Source organism: Mytilus edulis, chromosome 14 (genome assembly GCF_963676685.1).
Source record: "Mytilus edulis chromosome 14, xbMytEdul2.2, whole genome shotgun sequence".
NCBI lineage: Eukaryota > Metazoa > Mollusca > Bivalvia > Mytilida > Mytilidae > Mytilus > Mytilus edulis.
The window spans coordinates 68,399,080-68,424,123 of NC_092357.1; the positions used below are offsets into that span (position 1 = coordinate 68,399,080).

A 25,044-nucleotide genomic window follows, 5' to 3' on the forward strand; every position below is an offset into this window, starting at 1 on the left:
TTCGGATAATAAATCGGATAAGGTATAATTAATTATGTTCCTTCTAGATAGAAATTAAACCTACTCCTTCTGAGGAGCCTCTTACAGAAAAACCACCTCCTCCCTCACTACCTCCATTGGAGGATAAAGGAGGTTCTGATAATGAATCGGATAAGGTATGATTATGTTCCTCCTAGCTAGAAATTAAACCTACTCTTTCTGAGGAGCCTCTTACAGAAAAACCACCTCCTCCCTCACTAACCCCATTGGAGGATAAAGGAGCTTCTGATAATGAATCGGATAAGGTATAACAATGTTCCTTCTAGCTAGAAATAAAAACTACTCCTTTTGAGGAGCCTCTTACAGAAAAACCACCTCCTCCCTCACTACCCCCATTGGAGGATAAAGGAGCTTCTGATAATGAATCAGATAAGGTATGATTATGTTCCTTTCAAATTCTTAATGAAATACCAAACTTGTTAAGTTTAGAAGGATCTTGTATGAAGGGCTGCTTCCTAAAGAGCTCATACCATTTCCTGAAGAGGAGTGCATACAGAACCCATATCATTTTATTAACTGGATCTTCCTAAAGAACACACACAATATTTTTAAGACGAACTAAAATAAACTCACACAAATCCCAAAGACGAAATTCCTTAGGAACCCACAAAATTCTATAAAAGAAGCTTCCTAAAGAACCCAAACAATTTCCAAGAGATGCGCTCTCTTAAGAGATCTATCAATTCCCTAAAGAGTAAGGATAAGCTTTCTGAAGAATTTACAGAAATTCCCTAAGTAAGATCTTCATAACGAACTCACACCATTCCCTGAAGAGCAACTTCCTTAAGAACGTACACAATCCCATGAGGAGGAACTTCCAAAAGAAATAACACCACTCCCTGAGGAGAAAGTTCTTCCAAAACCCACATCATTCCCTAAACAAGAACTTTCTATGAACCCACACAATTCTTTGAAAACAAAATTCCTAAAGAATCAATACAATTCTTTAAAGACGAATTTTATAAAGAAACTGAAAATTCTTATCAGAGGACCTTCTAAAACTACCACACCATTTGCTAAAGAAGAACTTCCTAAAGAACTGATACAATTCTAAATAGTAGAGTTAAAAGAACCACACAATTAGCTCCAGACAACTTAACTTGCAGACAAAAAGTTTGATAAAAATTAAATTTACCATAATATAAAACTTTTTGAGTGAAAAATATGATTTAAAAAAATGTGGTAAATAATTCATTTTTTTGCAACAGGTCAAAATAAAGGTAGATTGAACTTGAATGAAAAGCTGTTTCGATTGGCTGCTATGATTGATGAACTTTGTTGTTTCTTGCTAGTATTGTAGAAACAGGCTTATTATTGACAGTTTCAGTAGAATAATAGGAGATTCGGGTATATGTCAATGGAGACAAAATTAAGATCCCTAGATTTTAAAATCAAAGTAATCTTGACAGCTTGACAGATGTGGTCCCTGATGTTCACATTTTAGTATTTTTGTGCTCTTACCTTCATATTGTAGTAACACATAGTTAGACTATAAATTCAAATACAAAAAGTTTTCAAATGTGTATTGAAATTTATTTTTTCGACATTCAAAATAAAAAACCCTAATAGATATAAGAAGATATGGTATGATTGCCAATGGGACACTAACTCTCCATCCATCAGTCACAATTTGTGAAAGAACAACCATTATAGGTTGAAGGGTCTTCAACATGAATCCTTGGCTCACACCCAACAGTTAGCTATAAACTGCCCCAAAATGACTAGTGTAAAACCATTTAAAAGGGAAAACAAATTTATAACAAATGAGAAACATTTATGAATCACATCAACAAACGACAACTACTGAACATCGGGTTCCAGATTTAAGACAGGTGCAAGCAAAAAAGATTATGCAGCGGGAATAAATGTTTTTGAAATAGGTACCAACCTTCAACCTTACCAGAAACAATAGTGTAACATCACAACATAGAAAGAGGCTGGCAATATGAAATAGAAATGAAATGCCTAACAATGAGTAGGGCATTTTTATTGTCATTCATCTGAGTATACATTGTTAAATACTATTTATTTGATGTGTAACAAATTTTCAGAGATCGAAAGTTTCTACAAGGTCAAAAGCTAGTACGACAAATCTAAGGAAATTTCAGTCAAAGGTAGTGGTGGCAACAACACAGAATGATTTGTTTTCACATTCAAGGGAGATAACTTGTCACATTCAAGGGAGATAACTTGTCACATTCAAAGGAGATAACTTGTCACATTTAAGGGAGATAACTTGTCACATTCAAGGGAGATAACTTGTCACATTTGGCACAGAAAGTTTTTAAAAGGGAGATAACACATCCCTGATGTAGCACATTCAATTTTGTTCACATATTTGAAAATTCACATGATACACATAATCAGATTAGTTTTTTTTTCTAAAAAGGGAGATAATTTTGAGCTGTAACTGTATGGAATGATCTCAACACAACTTTTAAGAAAGTGAAAAAGATCCATTGTATTTTTCATAACTTGATATGTGTTATAATAATTTCAGACATTTTCACTTTTTGTTCACAATCTCACAAAATTCACCAGTGGTAAAATCAAGATATATATAATTCTTTTTTTTAATTTTTTCTCTTTTTATTTTCTTTTATATAATATTATTAACAGTTTCATTATATGATTAGTTCAACAATATAGATTATAAATATAATTTAAACAAATCACTATGGATAAAAAAAAACTGAGATAAAAAATTTTGAGGTCGATTGAAACAAAAATTCCAGCAATTTTATTTCCAATATTAGATGCATACCAATTTTAAATAATTTTGCTCTGAGAAGTGAAATAATTTAACAATTAAATCATTTAAAATTTTTATTTTGTATTTTATAGGAGTCAATTGCTGAGACTGCTAAATCGTCTGAGAGTGACTTTGAGTTCCACTTTGTACGTGAAACACCATCGCCATCACCCCCACCACCCCCAAAAGCACCGTCCACAATACCGTCGGTTGACGATGAACCAACAGACGATGAAGAGAAACAGGAAGGAGAGGATGTAAGACTTTTTACCGCCATTTTAAATATTTATGTCAGATTGGGTTCATGGACTTGCTGTCATGGTGATATGTTCTTTGTTGCTATGGTGATAAGTTCTTTGTTGCTATGGTGATGTGTGTTTACCAGTTTTGGGATTTGGAGGAAATTTGAAGTTGCTATTCCTCTTATTACTAATTTTATGAATTTTGATAATTTAAAGTTTCTTTAAACCTTTCATTATTTCCCCTATTTTTCCAGTTTTGTATCTTTATTTAGTGATCCTGAAAAAAAAAAATTTAAATAAGATTCCTTACTTCATAGTCAAAACTTTTTAAGGGTTTAGGAATTCTTCATTGATATAAGTTTCATTAAACTTAACCAGTTCCAGCTAAAATGTGAAAATAAATATATCTTTTCTGAATAATTTATTTAAAGCAAAAGTAATTTGTTGCATAAAAAGTAAAATCACAAAAATACTGAACTCCAAGGAAAATTCAAAAAGGAAAGTCCCCAATCAAATGGCAAAATCAAAAGTTCAAACACATCAAGCGAATGGATAACAACTGTCATATTCCTGACTTGGTACAGACATCTTCTAATGTAGAAAATGGTGGATTGAACCTGGTTTTAAAGCTAGCTAAACCTCTCACTTCTATGACTTTCGCATCAAATTCCATTCTATTGACAAAGAGTCATATTTCGTTTGTTATTTCTGAGGAAGCCAATAGTAAACATCTAATATTATTAGATTGCAGGTCAAGTGAACTTACTCTCTTTTTTTTAATAGACAGACCATGGCTTTATGATAGTTGTTAAACCTGGTTTAACTTATGTGTAGATATACACTTCTTTTTTACTACAAATATTTTAAATGCAGTTTCAAAAGTATCTGTCAAAGAGCTGTTTTTTGTCTAGTGACTGAGTGATATAACTTGGTGTTACAGCTATTATTTTTGTGTGTGACTGAGCTATTCTTTTTTCGTGTGTGAACAAACAATTTGAATTTACCAATAAGATTCAATAATTTCCAGGCCAAGAGAAAAATGAAGGTAAAGCTATAGATGACCCATATTTGTTTTGTAGAGCATATGAAATATACATGCTTTATTTATTATTTTATTTTAGGGTGGACAAAAGGTAATTTGGAATGACCTCAACGAGACCCTCACAAAGTGTGAAACAATACACATAATCTTACTAATTCATATTCACATATTTTCCCCATTGTAAATCTCCCATTTCAGAACTTGAATTTCTAATGTTTAAATGTGTATCCGAAAGATTATGATACTATGAGAATTTAATCATTTTTGTAGGGTTTAATTCTCATTTGTTTGAGTGAACCATAAAATTGAGTGTTCAAAAATGTTTAAACTTTTTATACTTTATACACAATTTGTGGTTTGGGCTATTCCATTAAAATGTATGTGGGAGGGTATGATTTTTAGGGACTTTCAAAATATCCCTACAACCAAGAACCATATTTAGATAATTTTGTATATTGTAATAGGTGCATACTAAAAAATAGACCCATGACCCAAATTCAATAATGTAACTTCACTTCCTACCCTCCCACATACATTTTAATGGAATAGCCCAAAACACAAATACGAAGTATCACAAAATAACAATTTTTTCCCTCAAATCATGATAATTTGTATCCATGAAAATGAATACTGTGTTTTAAAAACCGTGTTAATCTGTATTCAATTAAAGAACATTCATTGCATTTTTCTATTCTCTTCAAGTTCTGAAACATTAAACTTATAAAGTTATATATTGGTTCAAGGGAAATAACTCTGAAATATTGTGTCAATTACCTCCCTTTAATGAAAAATAACTGATTCTTGTTGCATGCTCTAAAAATTGAACCATTGGAGAAAAATATATATAGACATAAACTGAAAATGTCTGTGAAATTGTCATATCGGGCAATTCAAAAAACAAAAGAACAGTTCTTTTATTGCTGTTCTTTATCTTAAAGGCATATCTATTTGAATTAGAAAAAAACAATTTGTGAGCTTCTGAATGTTTTAAAATAGCTGATTCAGATCAAGTTCTATATTATAATTTTTTTAATTTTTTTTAATTTTTAGTTTACAGCATTACAAAATCTTATCTATGTTTTAGTGTTCCAAGTTCAGCACCAGTTCCAATTCACAAAATTGTTTTTCTGCAATAAAATTATTTGAAATTCAAAGATTATAGGAAGAAGTTGAGGTCACTGCAAATACTGGATATAATGAGAGTGAAAACATATAATTTGACTTTCCCTTTTGTATTATTTATTTATTTGTTTACAAAAATTTTTTGGTGTGTTTAGATAATTTTTCCCTAGTAGGTATCTATATATAGATTGTTATATATATACCCAGTATACCTGATAGAATGTTGAATGAAGATATTATATAAATTGACTCTTTGACAAAAACCACCATGCTGACTATGCAGTATGGGCTTTGCTAATTGTTGAAGGCCCTACGGTGACCTATAGCTGTTAATGTCTGTGTCATTTTTGTCTCATTGGCAATCATACCACATCTTCTTCTTTATATGCAGGCCTTGCTAATGACTAGTAAACAATTTGTCTAAAAAATATTGTAAGATGTTTGACAATATTTTCTAAGAAATGAGATTTGGAGTAGAAGGGGTTTTTGGTGGAGACCCCCCAGAGTATCTGACGGGTTCAATATAACTGAGAGGCAAAGTCCAACCCCCTACATCTGGGGACTTGTATTTGATGAATTAATGTCCAGTGGCAAATATTTCATGCATGTTCAGGACAGGAATTAATTAAAAAAAAGAGAGGCTTAAGATACATGTACCGCAAGAAGTAACAAGATTTAGCCTTTTATAGCTGACTATGGGGTATGGGCTTTGCTCATTGTTGAAGGCCGTATGGTGACCTATCGTTGTTAATGTCATTTTGGTCTTTTGTGGATAGTTGTCTCATTGGCAATCATACCACATCTTCTTTTTTATATTAGAAATCAGAGAGAGACAAGACAAAATCATGGCAAAATAAGATGGAATGATAAACTGTGACCAGTCTCTAAAATACTACATTTGTACATATAAACTTGTACTAAGCAATAATACAAAGCATGACAAAAAGATCATGTATGTTCAAGAAGGGTAAGCAGATCCTGCTACACATGGTGAACATGTTGTAAGTCTCATTCAGGCAGTGTAGGAAAAGGAAGAATAAAAGGAAATTTATGTTCTGAATTAGGCTGTCTTGTGTGTTGTGGCATAGAAAGAGCCCTCCCCCTATTCATTCATTTAAGAGTAGGTACATTTTTGGACAATTATCTACGGCTAAATATGATTTTCTGACAATTTTACACACCTATCTCCATATATGTCTTTTTACTGTCAAAATTTGATCAGTGTCACATCCAGTCCCAGTTTTAATTTCAGGTTCATGTTATATCATTTAAGTTTCCAGTTTTTTGTCTAGCTATGGCTAGGCCTTTCTGTCTGTTGTGATGCAAATCACCAAATTATCAGTCAATCAAACGCACCTAACATTTATAACCCCTTTTAACACAAACCACAATATGAAACTGTTTTTAACTTCAAGTGATCATTATAAACTCTTATAACATCATAAAACAAGTATGTTTAGATAACAATTAACTTTATTATTATTCATAATTTTATAATACACTGAATATTTATTACACCTTGGTATTATGATATTTATTGAGGCCTTATATTAAATAAAAAGGTGTTTTTTTCGCAGTTGGTAAATTCCTTTTCAAAAGGAATGATTATATATGAGCTTAGTCAGATAGGATTGATCTTATGCATAAATAAATTAATTTTGGATGAAAAACATCTTCTGATTGACTAACGTTGTTTTGTTTATCAGCTCATAGACATAATTTGGTCATTATATATAGACTGTGACATCATCAACGTTTTTTCATGGTTTACTCCGTTAAAAAATGGAATTTAAATCAGAATTAAATTATAAGAAATGACTAATAATACTTTTTTTCTGTCTATTTGAAATAACATCAAAAATGTGGTGCACACTTTACGTGGGTTATTCAGTGTGCACCACATTTTTGATGTTATTTTGAATAGACAGAAAAAATATTATAGTCATTCATTAAATAAATAAATATCAATCCATCTGAGTTAACCAATTGCAGGTGGAACAAATCTCCAGTGTAACTGTTTGAAAATGGAGTTGATATAAAAAAAAACTACAAACCAGTCAAAAAATCATCTTTTATTTGGTATTTGTATGTTCCAGAATGAATTATCAGTCTTGGACATAAATCAGTCATGCATTGGGTTGATTCATATCCAAGGTAGCTCATATAATACAAATCTTTTTAGTGCTTTGAAGAAAAAAATACAATCATACATTTAATGTATATAGGAACAAAATTAAATGTTTTATGTGTGGCCTTAATTTTATCATATAAATTTTGAGTGTCAGTTCAAGTAGTGATCATAAAAATTTCGTAGTTTAAAAAAAGAAACTTGTGTAGAACTAAGAAGATATCAAATTGGTTCAAAATGGCGTACACATTTGTTTCCCTCAAAATAGAGGTATGATTATCTTCAATATTTTTACTTAATTACCACAGAAAAAGAAGTAAGCTTTCAATTATTATCATCATAATACATGTAGTTGTATGCCCACAGTAGTGAAGGAAAAAAATATTATCATGAGTAGCAGTTGTTACTGATAAAATCTTCATTTTCACACTAGTTAAAATTTTGACATTTATTGAAAGAAAATTTACTGTGTCAATAATTGACTTGATTTGAATATAGAGTTAATTCATGAATACAAATACATATACTATGCATAAATTTAACCTTAAAAATTAATTGTTTTATCTTAAAAAGCCAAGGACAAAGGTAAAAAGCATGGTTTTTGAATGAAAGTTTTTTTTTACATATTTTCACACATCATGACTTTTCTCCCTTATGTTATCTCCCCTTAGAACAATTATTGCATTACAATTTAAAATTAGAAAAAAATAAGATATGGCATAAAACTATTGTCAATCAATCAATGTCACAATGATTGTTGCAGTTTTTTTACAAGAAAAATAGCACCAATATTTTTTAAGTTTGAATTTTTGAAAACAAACTTTTTTTCTTTATTTTGTAATTTCTGAGTTATTTTTTAATTTGATTTTGTTTTTCAAACTAATAAATTATAGAATTTATTATTATCATTATTAATATTATTATATACTTGTGAAATGAATCAAAAGTTGTAAAAAAATATTGCTTCATGAAATTATCCTGTGCATTAGGGGAGATAACTCAGATAAGGAAGGTTAAACTGGCTTAATGTAAACACAGATGTAAGGTTTTACTTTTATTATGAATGTCACATGACATTTTTATTGATTTAAGGGGCATTAGGGCTCAATTTGCTTGTGCTTGACACAATTTTAATGATTTATTAAATTGCATTACATTTTATTATGCTTTTGTGAGGCTTGAAATGATTAAATCACAACTTTGATAATGATTATACTTTAGCTAAAAATGTCTGCCTCAAATGCATGAACTTAATATGGTATGATACATTTCTTGATGGAAAAAAATCTTGGTGTTTTCTGTTTTGCTGCTTTGCAATTAAAACAAATGAATGTCAGCTCTAAGTCTGACAAATGCATCATCTTAAATATGCATGTAATATTTACTGCTTGATATTCAACAATCAACATAATCCAATAAATTAGTCAGAAATATGGCGGACCCAGCTGTGTTTGTCTTCATTTAAAAAGATCTTTTGCAGCACGAAAAGATTTTTCACTTTAAATTAGAGGTGTTATAAGTATGCATGGATTGAATGCTTTTCTAAAAGTGCATTTTAATTTTCAGTTATTTAATTCTTTACAACAATAAAGCAATATTTAGTGTTACAATGATAAAGAAATTAAAGTATTTATAATAATATTTTTTTAACAATTTGATATAATTATTTAATTTCTATTGATAACATTAATTAATTTACACAGAGAAAATGTGATGGGTTAAGAAAAATGACTCTTTAAAAATTTGTAATTGAAAACTGAAAATTTGAAATTAGATACTTAAAAGTCATATTTATGTTAAGATTTAAAATATTAAGATATAATTGAAAATGATCTGCCATGTCCGAAGTTAAATGATTTAAAAATCATTATAATTTTATTGAACTAAAGTCAATATTTTAATTAAAAATCATATTTTAATTGACTACACCATTTCAAATAATAACTTGTAATATTTTATTACTGTGTGGCATGCAAGTTGTGAGAGAATATTTAATTATTTAATAAAATTGTAACTTTCTGCACAAACTTGAACTATTTTTGGTGTGTGTGTTTTTTTGTTTTTTTTTAATTTTAAACATAAAGCAGAAGGAGTTAGTGTGTAAATAGAGATTTACGTATTTATATTATTTTTACACATAATTTTACTGGATAAATATTTCATTTGGTAAGTTTCACGTTTGCTTATACATCCTTCTCTCTAACTTAAACTTATATTTATTCCTCAGTAAAAAACATTGGCTAATTCTTAGCATACTTTGAATTGTCTTCCGATCGTAAGATGTTGAAAGGGAGATTAAGTCTGATAGGACTTTAACTTATAATTCATTATGGCTTAGGTTACTGTAAATTCAGAAATTATTTCGTGCATTTATTATTATTTTGTTATTTTAGACTTAAATGCAAGTTTAATTTTACAATTTCGAGGGAAAATCCTGTTTAAATCATATAAAATATTTCAAAATGGGAGTTTAAATTATTAATTGCGTTTACAACTCGGTTGTATTTTTCGCAATAATAAAAACCTTGCAATAATTTCTGAATTTACAGTACTGTGGATTCTTTTTTATTCGTTGGATATCAATTTTCGTGGTATTCGTGGGAACAGGTAAACCAAGAAATTGAATGTTCAACGAATATCACATTTTATATAGGCTAGTAAGCAGATTTCTGCAAAACCACGAAATCAAATATCCACGAACATGCAAATTTTCCTTAATCCACGAAAATTGGTACCCACGATAATAAATGACTTAACAGTATATGGATGATTTTTTATGACAACTGAACCAAAGACTGTTTATGAATACTACAGTTGTAAAATAAACTTACCACATCTTCTATTTTATATTACTACTGATTCTTAAACTTGCAAATCATTTTTAGGATGAAGCGGCCAGATTACGAATGATTTCCAATCGTGAAGCCAGGGCGGCCAAGCGAGCAGCACAAGCTGCCAAGCGTAAAGAGGATGTGGAAAGGAAAAGACGAGAGAAAGAAGAACAAGCAAGAAGGGAAAGAGATGAACATGAAAGGGCTGAACAACTTAAGAGGGAAATGGAGGCTGAAAGACGCAAAACTTTAGATGCAAAACGGTATGTTTAAGAAAAGGATTGCAGGATTTTCTCACTTTGTTGATGATCTATATGTAGTGATGTTTTAATACAAACAAACTTCTGTAAATTCAGAAAATAAACTCATCATAGATACCAGGACTAAATTTTGTATATACGCCAGACGTTTCGTCTTCAAAAGACTCATCAGTGACGCTCGAATCCAAAAGAGTTGAAAAGGCCAAATAAAGAAATTATTGCGAAATATTCTATATAAATTGAATAGGATTTTTCTCAAAAACGTAAAAATTAAAATCGCATTGAAGTCTAAAATGACAAAATCACAATAATAAATGCAGGCAATAGTTTCTGAATTTACAGTATAAAATTAAGAATGGAAATGGGGGAATATGTCAAAGAGACAACAACCCGACCAAAGAGCATACAACAGCCGAAGGCCACCAATGGGTCTTCAAATCAGCAAGAAAATCCTGCATCCCTGTAAATTGTCATGAGAAAGCTCAGTTGGCAATGGTTGGAATAAGAACTTTATACTGTGTAGCCCAGCAAGGTTTGGGAACCATATCTCATCCTCATAAAGCTGTACTATGAATATAGAGACCAGTATCATCACTCAGTGGATTCATTTGTTTTGGTGGATTGAGGAAAAGTTTCACTTTCTTGGATATTTCATTTCATGACCTGCTAATGTCCACATACAAGTCTATGGAAAATTTGTAATTCAGTGAACATTTAAATTTGTGGTTCACCTGTACCCACAAAGTCCACGAAAATTGGTATCCAATGAAACAATAATGAATCCACAGTAAACCTTATTTTTTCACTGACCCATCTACACCCCCCCCTTCTTAATTTAAGTTGGGGAAAATTGATTGACCAATAAGGATATATATAAAATCGATGTCTATTAAACAAAACTTGCAGCAATTATGACCCCAACCCCAAACTATTTGAAGTTTTTATCCTTCATTGATTTTTTTTATGTTGTCACTTAAGAATGCTTGCAGTTAGGCTTTTGAACAAGTTTAAAACAATATCTTTCACATCTAATTTAAACACTTTTGTAGACAAAGAAAAATGGAAGAAGATGAAGAGAGAGAAAGAGAGGCACAGTTAGAAGAGGAGAAAATGGCCAAACAAAAAGCTGAGGCAGAGAAGGAGAGAAGAAGGAAGGAGGAATATCAACGTAAACTGGAAGAAATGAAGAGAAAACAAGCTGAGGAGGAACAGAAACGCTATGGTAAGACAATTTGACTGAGTGTTATTTCACATAGATCGATCTGTCAATGGTTTGATGCTTGGGGTCCAGTGGCAAATATTTCATGCATGTTTTGGATGAGAACATTATCTAGTTTGGATTCACAGATCAATCTGTCGATGGTTGGTTGCTTGGGGTCCAGTGGCAAATATTTCATGCATGTTTTGGATGAGAACATTATCTAGTTTGGATTCACAGATCAATCTGTCGATGGTTGGTTGCTAGGGATCCAGTGGCAAATATTTCATTCATGTTTTGGATGAGAACATTATCTAGTTTGGATTCACAGATCAATCTGTCGATGGTTGGTTGCTTAAGGTCCAGTGGCAAATGTTTCATGCATGCTTTGGATGAGAACAAATTATCTAGTTTGGATTCACATAGATCAATCTGTCAATTGTTGGTTGCTCAACATCCAGAGGCAAATGTTGCATGCATGTTTTTCATGAGAGCAAATTATCTAGTGTGGATTCACACAGATCGATCTGTCAATTGTTGGTTGCTTAAGGTCCAGTGGCAAATGTTTCATGCATGTTTTGCATGAGAACAAATTATCTAGTGTGTATTCACATAGATCAATCTGTCGATTGTTTGTTGGTGGTAAATGTTTAATTCATGCATGTTCTGAAATGTTAACAGTCCTATAATGTTATAGTGTTGATATTGTTGAGAAGCTAATGCTGTCGTTTTCTACTCAAAATATTTCATTACCAACGATTTTTAGAGTTCTCGTATGAAAAGAACAACTATACATTGTCTTAAGTTTATGTGGATTGAGCTTGAAACAGGAAAGAAATATTTGCCAAAACCTTGATTTCTATATGAGGGTCTGGATGGGGGGGGGGGGGGGTCTGTTATTCTGTAAACATTTAATTTTCACCCCTTTTTTCTCTAATCTTCTTTTTTTTTGCCCGTTATTCTCTAATCTTCATTTTTTAAGGGTATTATTCTTTAATCATTTAACCCCATCCAAACCCTCCAGCATGTTCTAAGCCTCATACATGACTTTTGTATAATTAAATTTCATTTTTGGAACATGGTTTATAGTTTTGTTTTTTTCGTTGGTATGTCCATGAAAAATATTTAAGTGAAATAAGGAAAAAACTAAAAAATATTTGACATTGTTTTTGTAGAGGAGATGTTAGAGAAACAGAGAGAGGAAGAAGAAAGAAGGAAAGAAGAAGAAGAAATGATGGCAAAGATGGCGGAGGAAGAGAGGTTGGAGTATGAGAGAAAGAAGAAATTAGAGGAAGAGGAAAGGAAAAGAAAAGAGGAGGAAGACAGGTAAGATTAAGGATGTACTTTTATTATTTTTTATGCCTCATTTGTTGGCATTATGTTTTCTGGTCTGTGCGTCCATTCGTCCATCTGTCTATTTGTTCCTTCGTCCGTTTTTTACGCTTTAGGTTCAAGTTTTTGGTCGAGGTAGTTTTGATGAAGTTGAAGTCCAATCAACTTGATACTTAGTACACATGTTCTCAATGGTATAATCTTTCTAATTTTAATGCCAAATTAGAGATTTTACCCCATTTTCACAGTCCATTAAGCATAGAAAATAATGGGCATCCGTGTACTATGGACACATTCTTGTTATGAAACTAGTATCATAGGTAGTTAACTGCAATGTCTTGAACGATTTTGAAAATCAGTAATCAATTATTTTTAAAAAGTTATGCCCTTTGATTATATTGGCAAAAAAAATTGAGATTATGTGATTAAATAGAACCCCCATAAAAGGGCTTTCTGTATGGAATTAATATAATTAAAGTCAAATGAAACCTCAAATTAAAAAAAAATATGCATATGTTTTTTTTATAACAAGATGGATAGTTTTCATTATTAAACTTATGTACATATACTTTTTTCTGAAGACAATTCTTTAATTTGTCCACATTTAGAAGAAGTTTACTTACTAAATTGCTTGCTTCCAGCAAGCAATTCACCAACATATTTTCCGTATGCAAAGTGACCTTAACGTGGCACTTCACTGAAATAAACTATTATCGGATGATACATGTTAAACACGTGCTCAATATCCATGTTTCTTTGTTGATTGTTTACTATAAGGTGACAATCGGTAACATTCAGATTCAAAACACAGCATTTAATGTGCTGCCATACTTGTTTAAAAATCATAACAGACCGAGAGAAAAAAAAATGACGATTATACGATATATTTGAGTAAAAAATGATTAAATCATGCGCAGAAGACTAAGAAAAGTTTTAAACTAAGTTTATGATATATAAATGCATTGGTTCAAGAATTGGATAAACATTATTTTTCACCAGTCACTCATTTCATATGACTTTAAAGAAGGTTAATTGTATTTTGATATATTTTAGAATAAGGCGAGAAGAAGAAGCCAAGCGAGCAATGGAAGAAGCTAGAAGACTTGCAGAAGAAATGGCGAGGAAACAAGCAGAGATGGAAGCGAGACTTAAATTTAATCGAACATTACAAGTAGAGGCTCGAGGACTTGATCATTCACATAACATTACAGAAGCCTTTGTGTTCTCATATTTTGAATTATTAAATTGGTTCGGGTTGGACGTCCCAGAATTTGAACTCTTGAAATTAAACCAGTATTAGTGTTATACTTTAAATTATTGAATTGGTTTGGCATAAAAATATAGTATATATGCCAATACACATAATTAACAGCGCCTGGTGATGTTTCATAGCCTGTTTTTAATTGGTTTGTGTTGGACGATCCAGAATTTGAACTCGTGAAATAAAGCCATTATTTATGGCATAATTTCTATTATTTAACTGGTTTTGGTTGAATTCAACAGATTTTAAAAGTTTTTTAATTGAACTCTTGAAATTAGATAGGTTTTAGTGTCGCTAGTTGAAAATTGGTTTGGATTTTTATACTAAATTGAAATAGCTATGTCATTCTGAGATTTGTCAAAAAATCATTAATTTCTATATATTTGAAAACTAAACCATCAACTGCTCTATTTTTCATTTGAAATTGAGCTCATATTTCAGAATGATATGAAAAGTTTTGAAAACTGTGTTTAGGAGGAAATAATATATTTTGAGATGGTCCCTATTTTTGTTACCATAAAGATGATCGAGTGCAAAGAAAGCTTTTCTGTGATATTTTGTTGATTGTTTAAAAGAGTTATGGTTCTTGATAGCCGATATATATAGTAGGTGAAAGAATTTTTAAAATAAACTTGAAAAAAAATATTTTTATACTTTTAAAAGTACAAAAATATGACACCACAGTAATCTAACCTGATGTGACCTTGCGAGGTTAAACACAGTAGTATTGTCTCAAATGGAAAGTTATTTTTTTATCTTTTTTTTTTTATTTATGAAAAATACACTTTATTTTGCATTTATATGATATTTCGCATTTTATATGTATATTTTGCATTTATAATGCTTATTTATATTGATGATTCACATGCTTTTATTTATACTGTAGTTTTTAAACTTGCACACATTCACATGTTAAAAGTTCGGCCAATGGATAATTGTTGATGCATTTAGATGTATGATGAACAAGAAACTTTAATTGATTTTAAAATGTCAGTATTTATAAAACATGTATTTTATATGTTATATATTAAAGGATTTAATATTTAGCTCTAAGATCATGATAAAAACAATTTAAAAAACTATTTAGGGAAATTAAAAGTTTAAATAAAAAGCCAATAGAATTTCAGTGCCAAGTAACAAAAAAAAATTGATGTTCATAGTGCCAATTTAGTTAGCTTACATTTCATTGGTCAGATTTTTACTGATATTGTCCAATCATATTGCTGCTACTTGATATTAACTTTGTTGTTTATGAATCAATGTAATTGTTTATTTATCTACAGTTGGGAGCAGATGAAACATTCGAATGTGTTTAGAATAATTACCAGTAATTTCCAAGTGATTATTTTGAAAGTCCAAATCAGCATCCTTCTTATTTTCAATTACATGTACTAGTAAATTTATTTAGGTTTGTAAATACAAATTACTTTCCGTGTTTGGGTAATTATTTCTTGAGTAGAAAATTTCATAAAAAAATCGAGAAGGTACTTTTCTGCCATTTTGGGTACAGTACTTATCACCTAGCTCTTAATGCCTGTCACAAACCAGGGGCGGATGCAGGAATTTTCAAAAGGGGGGGTGCTAACCCAGGGCAAAGGGGGGGTTCAGGGGGTGCAAAACATATGTCCCGATACAAATGCATTGATCGGCAAAAATAAAGGGGGGGTGCGCACCCCCGGAACCCCCCCCCCCCCTGGATCCGCCACTGCAAACCTTACATTCCAGTAAAATAGATTCTGAAACAAAAACATTTTAACACATGTTGGAAGTTGGTTAAACCGTATATATATAATTAAGTATGTATCATCTGAACCTAACTGTATTGTTGAAAATGTGGATGCAATCATCATTGTTAAGTAGTTTTTATAGATTTTATATGTCTTATTGTTGATTTTATTGTGTAAAATGTTTTCTTTTATATGTAATCCGTCCAAAATGGAGTCTTTCAATACAATCTTTGCTTTAAGCTTCAGCACATTTTTCTGTAAAATAGGTCGACCACTATCAAAATAATGGAAATCTTATTTTTAGATTTTTATAAATTTGTTATCTGTTATGATCTCTTACTGATCTGAAAGGGTACTTATCATTTTCATCCAAGAATGAATAAGTGTGATGTCAGTATATTCTAAATTTCTGATGAAAAGTTTTTTAAACTGAATTGGAAGATTTTTTTTATATATGCATGGCTTTAAAAAAATTCTACCTTAATTTATTTTTAAATCAAAAACAAAATAGTGGGTTTTTTTTCATTATTAAATTTTTTTTTTTATTCAGAAAATTCTATACTATATACATTAGGAAAATCACCGTCCTTTTAATCGAGATCACTTAAGAATGGTGTACTTATTTATTTTCAGACATTCCAAAACATTAAGTTATAAATAGTTTTATATTTATAAAAATCCTCATTGCTGTTTATATTTAGAGTCTTGCCATTGTTAAGTGAAGCTGATTAAATGTAAGGGGAGATAATTAGTAAAGATTAATTTGCATAATATCAAATGTAAAATGCTGTTTACTTCGAAAAAAAATGTGCTTAAGCTATTTTGGATGAAGTTGTGTTACTGTTAATAAAGTAAATATATTTAAGCTATATTTTTTATTTATTAATTTAAAATTTCATGAATTTATTTTCTGACAATTTTTCTAAGATTTTTAAATTAATTTGTACAAGTGTGATTTTAAAAATCACCTTAATTATTTTTCAATACCAGTTGTACTTTTATTTCTATTTTTTTAATATTATGTTAACCAATTAATAGTTTTATTATATTTTTCGTCAACCTTAAATTTTAAGTTGAAAAACCCTTTTTTATATTTGAAAATTTAATTTTAAAAAATAAAATTTTACATGTCAGTTTGGGAGGTGTCAATATAAATTATTTTACATAACTTTCATGTTTAAATCATTGATACACCTCTTAAAGATGTTTATGGTTCATAATAAACTGTTTATGAATAATTTTGTTTTCTCTTTTTATCTCTAGGCTGATTGACAGGCGTATTTGTGCATTTTTTAGGTACTCCTAAATCCTCCTAATTCTATTTTATGCCCCATCTAGGGGCATTATTTTTTTTTTCTGTGCATCCTGGATGTTACATGGAGTATTGGAACCTGTTTTAATAATATTTCCATCTGAAACATTTTCCATGGAATTCCATGGAAAATATTTTCCATGAAGTTTTTCCATGGAATTCCATGGAAATATATTACATAGAATTTCCTTTTCCATGGAATTCCATGGAAATATTTCCATCATTTCCTTTTAAAATGAATTGCTCAAATTAACCTTTTGACAATATACCCTGTTTAACAATATCTGTAATAATGAAGATAAAAAAAACTAGGTGCCATGCTTTTTTCGGTTTGGTAAGGTCTTTTGAGTCTTACAATGGTCAGTAATAAGCAATAGACTCAAACATCATTTTAACCTTTAATTCAAACTCATTTAATGTATTATAATAAATACAACAAACAAGAAAAACTTTCAATACTGGTATATGTTTGCACTGCCTTTATATCAAGAAATTAAGGTTATAAATGTCACTTATGTCAGCACCAGGCTTCAGTAGATCCATCTTGTAGAACAGCATTAACCATTTTATTGGAGTTTCATTTCTTCCTCGTGATACCTAAAAATAATTTTACTGTTATAAATAAAGAGATATTCTTTAAATAATGACATTATTAATAATGGTTAACAACTTTAGTCTTTGTCCTAAATATTTTTTTCCATAATTATTGTATATAAATGTCTTCATTGGTATTTTCCATCTATTTAGAACTTAGTGTTGATCTGCAGTTTGCTGTAAAGATACATTTTTTTTTCCTTTTATGGATCTATTTCTCATTGGCAACCAATTTCAACGGATCTTAAATTTTATAACCAAATTACTTCATTAGTGGATTAATAGTTATTATAATACACCATATACAGTTTGTCTTGTCTTAATACCCAATCATTATAATTATAAGTGAAAAATCTACTATAGGTGTTTTCATGATGTTTTTATGTTGAACTAAAGGAGCTTGCACACACTTAAATTGGTAGAATCTAATTCAGTGTACTTACCAAAAAATATGCTCTAAATCCAACAGTCAATGCAAGTCATCAGAGAATAAATCTGCACTATTCGATGTCAAGAACTATTTGGAACTATTTAATCTAAGTCCAATATAAATTTTGCATTTTGTTCAGGAGAGAAGACATCTTTATTTGTTGCCTGCATATCCATTGCAAGTTCAAATTTTCAATGTGTTGGGGGATGTATAAGGAGTTATCTTATTTCTTTTAAAAGAGTCACAATTGAATACTGTTATTTACCAAAATCTTGGATATTTTATATATATTTTAATAAAAGATTGTCCATTTATTGTTTATTTACCATTTTTATGTTTTAAGTAATAATAATTGCACAAAAATGTATAAATCCATGTTCTACCCTACATTTGGCCTCACACTGTATGGTCATATCATTTCCTGTCTTCTACACAAAGACCAATGAAAACCAGATGGCACTTTACATTTCTTTCACTGTCTAATTGATGATAAAGAATTAATGTATGTAATTTGTGTACATTTTTTCCATGACTTTCCATCTCAAAAATATTCTAAGTTAAGATTCTATAATTTTTCCATGTTAAAAATATTCTAAGTCAAGATTCCATCCTCTTTTCCATCTCAAAAATATTCTAAGTCCACTTTCCATCCTCTTTTCCATCTACAAAGTTTTATTAGTCTACTTTCCATCCCACTTTCCATCCAAAAAGTATTTTTTCCATGGAATTCCATGGAAAGTTTTCCATCTTATCATGGAAAATGATGGAATAAGTAACACATATAAGTTTTCCATCTGACATGAATTATTTTTCCATGAAATTCCATGGAAACTCATGGAAAAAAACAAAATTTCCATCATTTTCCATCATTTTATCATGGAAAAAATTGAACTGCATGGAAAATCTAGGGATGGGCGGTGACCTTGCAAACTAACCAAGATGGTCGCCATGGCTAAAAAAAAGAATATAGGGGTAAAAAATTAATGTAGATTTTGGGTTAAAACTCTGAAATCAAAGCATTTAGAGCAAATCTGACAGGGTAATATTGTTTATCAGGACAAGATCTATCTGCCCTGAAATTTTTAGACCAATCAGGCAACCAGTTGTTGGGTTGCTGTCCATGAATTAGTAATTTTAAGGAAATTTTGAAGCTTTTGGTTATTATCTTGAATATTATTGAGGCCCCTCATGGGGGGGTCCTAGTAATCACATAATCACCATTTTTTTGCCAATATAATCACATAATCATTAAATATTTGCTTATCTTTAGTAATCAAATAATCATAAACTAAAAATACAGTCCTAGGTAATCAAATAATCATGAAATATTTGGCTTAATAATCAAATAATCATTAAAAAAAACGGCCAAGTAATCACATAATCAAAAACCCCATGAGGGCCCTCATTATTAAAGATAGAGATAAACTAAAGGCACTGGCTACGGTTACATGGAAATGTAACAATAATAAAAATATTATTGTTACATTGGAGACTAAATGCCGGAATGCATGGTTGGACGAGGACCTGATTAATTACGAATGTAACAATAACTATTGAGGCTACGGTTACATAGCGTTATTGTTACATGAAAAACAGCAATGTACGATGGAGACTTGTAATATGTACTAAATAATAAAAGTTTAAGACATTTATTTTATATTTACAATACATACAATGTCTTTATTTTTTTTTTTTACAATGACAGTTTATAAATATCCAGTAAGTGGTTTTTGGAGCATGTTTAAGTCCGACACATCATTTTGACGAATCCACTCCAAGCAGCCATCACACACCAGTAATAAGGGGGCAGGACCTTTTTCGGGATGCGGGATCGGGTGTTTTTTTAAGCTCGGGATATCGAGATTGATCTTTCGGGATGTCGGGATTTTTTTTTTTTAATTCGGGACCTCGGGACTTCATGTTTTTAAGCCCGGGATTTTGGGATCCTGACCCCTCCTACCCTCCGCTGTGAACGTCTGTATCGCATACCGTGCCATTCAATTCTGCGATATTCCTTTTAGAAGATCAGGAAATCTTTAATGTTACAAATGGAAGTTTTTAACGACCTTGACTGGCTATACAGCCCTTGCACGGTCGGTCTTTAATGTTTGCCATGCTTTCGGTGAGAAATACTATTTTACTCTCGCAATGTTGATATTCTCATCCGATCTTTTGGTTGAAAGCATGTGGTGTAGTTTCATGTTTTCTTTCAATATGATTGCATTGCCGTCCATTACGGATGTTAGGTTTACCTCAGATTTCAGTATCCAACTTAGCAATTAACAAACTTTGCTTCAGTTGATGTATCAATTTTTTAGAGTTGCTTTTGTATAGAGCTATAGCTATAGAGCTGTATGAAATTTGTGTCTTGATATTGTTGTTTCATTTTCGTTTCAAACGCATCCCAAGTTTTTCATCCAAAACTAAATTGGTAAAATAAATCTCTGCATCCATTGTTCAAAGTATATAATGACAGTAATAAGAGAAGGTGTGCAGTTAAATACTTCAAAAAGTGAACACTTTATCAGCCCCAGTTCTCAACAACAAACTATATTTTTCGCATTCATTTTGACACTGCTAATCTGAGGTATTTTTATTAAGTCTCCCAAACAAAGTTTGGAGACTTATTGTTTTTGGTCAGTTCTTATTATTATGTCACCCGATCGACAATGTCGGGTGACATATTGCTTTTCCTCTGTTTCTTTTTCTGTATTATTATTATTATACTTCCACCTAATTTTGTCCGCCCGCTTTCTCAGAGCCAAAAGTACCAATCCGAATGATGGTGCACTATAACAAGGAACCCTGACTCCCCAGAGTCTGTGCAAAATTGGAACTAAAAAATGGCTGTCATCACCATGGAAACGGAAAAATGGTGAAAAAATAAAATTTTGGAGTTCCTTGAACTATTTGTGAATGCTTTAGCTTAAAATCTTTAGATTTTAATACAATGTAGGTGCCCACTATATACAGGTTTTGGATGATTTTGGCACATTTTGGAACTGCTATGTTGCCATGGAAACTACACCAAAAATTTCAAAAATATGGAAATGCTCAAATTTTTTTGAAACTTTAGCATAACGATGAGCAACTTTGGTAGATGTGGAATTTGGCGTTGGAATTTCCAAAATGTCTGCCGTTTCCATGGAAACAATGCAAAAAGGTCAAAATGCTCCAAAAACTTCCGGGTTTGGTGAATAACTTTGGTATGCTTGAACCTAAAATCATCAAATTTTTATGCAATATAGTTGTCCACTATGTACAGGTTTTGAATGATTTTGATAATCATTGGAACTACTATGTTACCATGGATACAGGAGCAAAAATTTCAGAATGCTTCAAAATTGATGAAACTTGATATGATTGTTAACTGTCAAGTCTAGATATGACTTTTGAAGTTGGAATTTCCAAAATGGCCACGGTTGCCATGGAAACTGCAAAAATGTCAAAAATTCTCAAAATGGTTTTAACTTAATGAAATTTTATATTATTGGTAACTGACAAGTTAAGATGAGACTTTTGACTTTGAAATTTTCAAAATGGCTGCCGTTGCCATGGAAACGGTATAAATGTGAAATACTTTAAAATGCTCTGAATATACTGAACATTTACAAAAAGATGAATAGCCATGCATATTTGTGCATTTACTGTTAAACAAGTTTGAAATGGCTGCCGCTTAGTGGCAATAGGGGGAAGGGTGACATCCGCTATTGCTTGCAATGGCAATTCTAGTTTTTATTATTCTTCCTCTTCCTCTTCTTCTTCCGCCACTTTAAAAATGAACTTGTCCGCAGCGGTTCTCCTAAGCGGCTTGTCAGATTAACTTAGGATTTTACAATATGTTAGACTAACATGTCTAGGTGAGCCATCAATGTTTCGTTTGTGCATTGGGGTCTATTAAGGGGTATTTTGGGGGGTAAAAAGGAGGGAGGGGTTTACTATAGAACCCTATGGGATTTTATTTTCTAAAATTTTCCAATGAATATAACTTAAAAACTGTAAGTGATAGATACATGCAGTCTTCAGAAATGATTATAGGACAATAAAACAAAATACATGAAATATAGGGGGAGTCCCTGGGGGGTCATCCCCACCCCCTTCAATTTGAGAATATGCTTTTATCTTGTAAACGGTCCAGATCCCCACCCCTAAACCATATATATTCTTGAATGGGACGATAAAACAAATCAAATGAAATTAAAGGGAAGTCCCGGGGGGTCATCCCCTCCCCGTTCAATTTGAGAATGTACTATTATCTTGTAAACGGTCCAGATCCCCACCCCTAAACCATATATATTCTTGTAGGGGACAATAAAACAAATGAAATGAAATAAAAGGGAAGTCCTGAGGGAGTCACCCCACCCCCTCTTGTTTGAAAACTTGTAAACGGTCAACATCCCCACCCCTAAACCATATATATTCTTGAATGGGATGATAAAACAAATCAAATGAAATTAAAGGGAAGTTCCTGGGGGTTGCCCCCACCCTGTTCAATTTGAGAATACCAGGATTGAAATTTTGTATTTGCGCCAGACATTCGTTTTTTTCTACAGAAGACTCATCAGTGACGCTCGAATACAAAAAGGCAAAATAAAGTACGAGTGCAACCTTTTAAGGAATTGAAAAACGGTAACGAAATCCAAAATTTTATATCCAAATACAGCCAAATATAGATAAAGTATAACGAAATCAGATTCCTACATTTTAATTAGATTTTATTGGAAAAAGACGAGCACAAATGGTGTCCTATAAATACCTAAAAGCATTATTGCCTAAACCGTACATGGATGTTGTCCAGGAGAAAATGTATTGATTTAATCATATCATCACACCCCCAGTAAGTATATCTAGCATACTTACAGAGTGTGACCATAAGTATTCGTCACTTGAGATTTTTCACTACATATTGTATATAAAACTACATTTAAAAAAAAAAATTTGGGGGGTCATTTTTTTTTAATTTAAGCAACTTGGTACTAATAGAAGCAGAATTGTCACAGGTTTATTTGGTTATATTTTTTTTGTGGATCATTTTCATTTTTTTTCACAAGATAAACACAAATATTATTTTCTGTTCAGAAATTCGCTATATATTCAACCAAATTTATTATATGTGTTCACATCAAGAGAAAACAAAAACACCTGAAGACAAAACTATTACCAAATAAACAAACATACTTTAGACAATTCTACGTCTTTTAAGGCCTTGTTGATAAAAATCCAACCATAAATGCCCTCAAAATATTTTTTTGGAAAAAATGTGATTTTATATGAAATATATAGGAAAAAATGCAGGTCACGAGTACGTTTGGCCAGGTACCTTAACCTTTCTCATTTGAAAAAGGCTTACTATGAGTTATACAATACAATACAATACAATACAATACAATATTTTTATTTTCCAAATTAAAGGGTCCATTAAGAGCATAACATTAATTACAACATGACATAAACATTACAGAGTTATAGAACATAGTAATTTGCAATCAAATTTAACAGTTTTTTTTAGTATATGTCATTCACGGATCGAATTAAACAATGTACAAAAAGGTAAGCAGCTGCTTAATCTATGAAAGAGAAATTTCCTTTTAATATTTTAATAGAGGTACGTGTTTCAAATAGACGTAAAGTTATGGTACCAAGCGCCGATCTTCCAACTAATACGGCAACCATCACGGAGAAAATGTATGAACTCCCGGAAATGAATTTAAAGGGGCACTTGCTACGAGATGTACAACAAATATAAAATATGGCCATGTGAGCTTTTCTCATCACTTGGCGTCCGTCGTCGTCGTCGTCGTCGTTAACAATTTTTCAAACATCTTCTCCTCTGAAACTACTGAATGGATTTGAATGAAACTTAAAAGGATTGTTCCTTAGATTATCCTGCACAAAGTGTGTGCTTCGATTTCTTATCCGTCAAAAAACATGGCCGCCGTTACTTAAAATAGAACATAGGGGTCAAATGCAGTTTTTGGCTTATATCTCAAAAACGGAAGCATTTAGAGCAAATCTGACATGGGGTAAAAATGTTCATTAGGTCAAGATCTATCAGCCCAGAAATTTTCAGATGAATCAAACAAACCATTGTTGGGTTGCTGCCACTTAATTGGTAATTTTAAGGAAATTTTGCAGTTTTTGGTCATTATCTTGAATATTATTATAGATGCAGATAAACTGTACACAGCAAAAATGATCAGCAAAGTAAGATCTACAAATAGGTTAATATGACCAAAATTGTCAATTGACCCCTTAAGGGGTAAATGTCCTTTAATGACAATTTTTCACAATTTGTTCATCATATTTGCTAACTTTAAAAAATCTTCTCCTCTGAAACTACTGAATGGATTTGGATGAAACTTAGCATGATAGTTCCTTAGATTATCCTGCACAAAGTGTGTGCTTCGGTTTTTGATCCGTCAAAAAACATGGCCGCCCTTACTTTAAATAGAACATAGGGGTCAAATGCAGTTTTTGGCTTATATCTCAAAAACGAAAGCATTTAGAGCAATCTGACATGGGGTAAAAATGTTCATTAGGTCAAGATCTATCAGCCCTGAAATTTTCAGACGAATCAAACAAACCATTGTTGGGTTGCTGCCACTTAATTGGTAATTTTAAGGAAATTTTGCAGTTTTTGGTCATTATCTTCAATATCATTATAGATAAAGATAAACTGTAAACAGCAAAAATGATCAGCAAAGTAAGATCTACAAATAAGTTAAATATGACCAAAATTGTCAATTGACCCCTTAAGGGGTTATTGTCCTTTAA

The 25,044-nt window shown here is 31.2% G+C and overlaps 1 protein-coding gene across 47 annotated transcripts in view; it reads left to right on the plus strand.

Moving 5' to 3' along the window:
• Positions 1-14,394, plus strand: part of LOC139503786 (uncharacterized protein KIAA2012 homolog) — a 97,636-nt gene extending 83,242 nt beyond the window's left edge. For all 47 annotated transcript variants that reach the window (XM_071293714.1, XM_071293713.1, XM_071293701.1 and 44 more), the window contains 5 exons: positions 2,884-3,048; positions 10,211-10,419; positions 11,466-11,638; positions 12,790-12,940; positions 14,000-14,394. In XM_071293714.1, the coding sequence (XP_071149815.1) occupies positions 2,884-3,048; positions 10,211-10,419; positions 11,466-11,638; positions 12,790-12,940; positions 14,000-14,246 (945 nt within the window). In that variant the 3' untranslated portion in view covers positions 14,247-14,394. The remainder of the gene's footprint in view (positions 1-2,883; positions 3,049-10,210; positions 10,420-11,465; positions 11,639-12,789; positions 12,941-13,999) is intronic.
• The last annotated feature ends 10,650 nt before the right edge of the window (positions 14,395-25,044 follow it).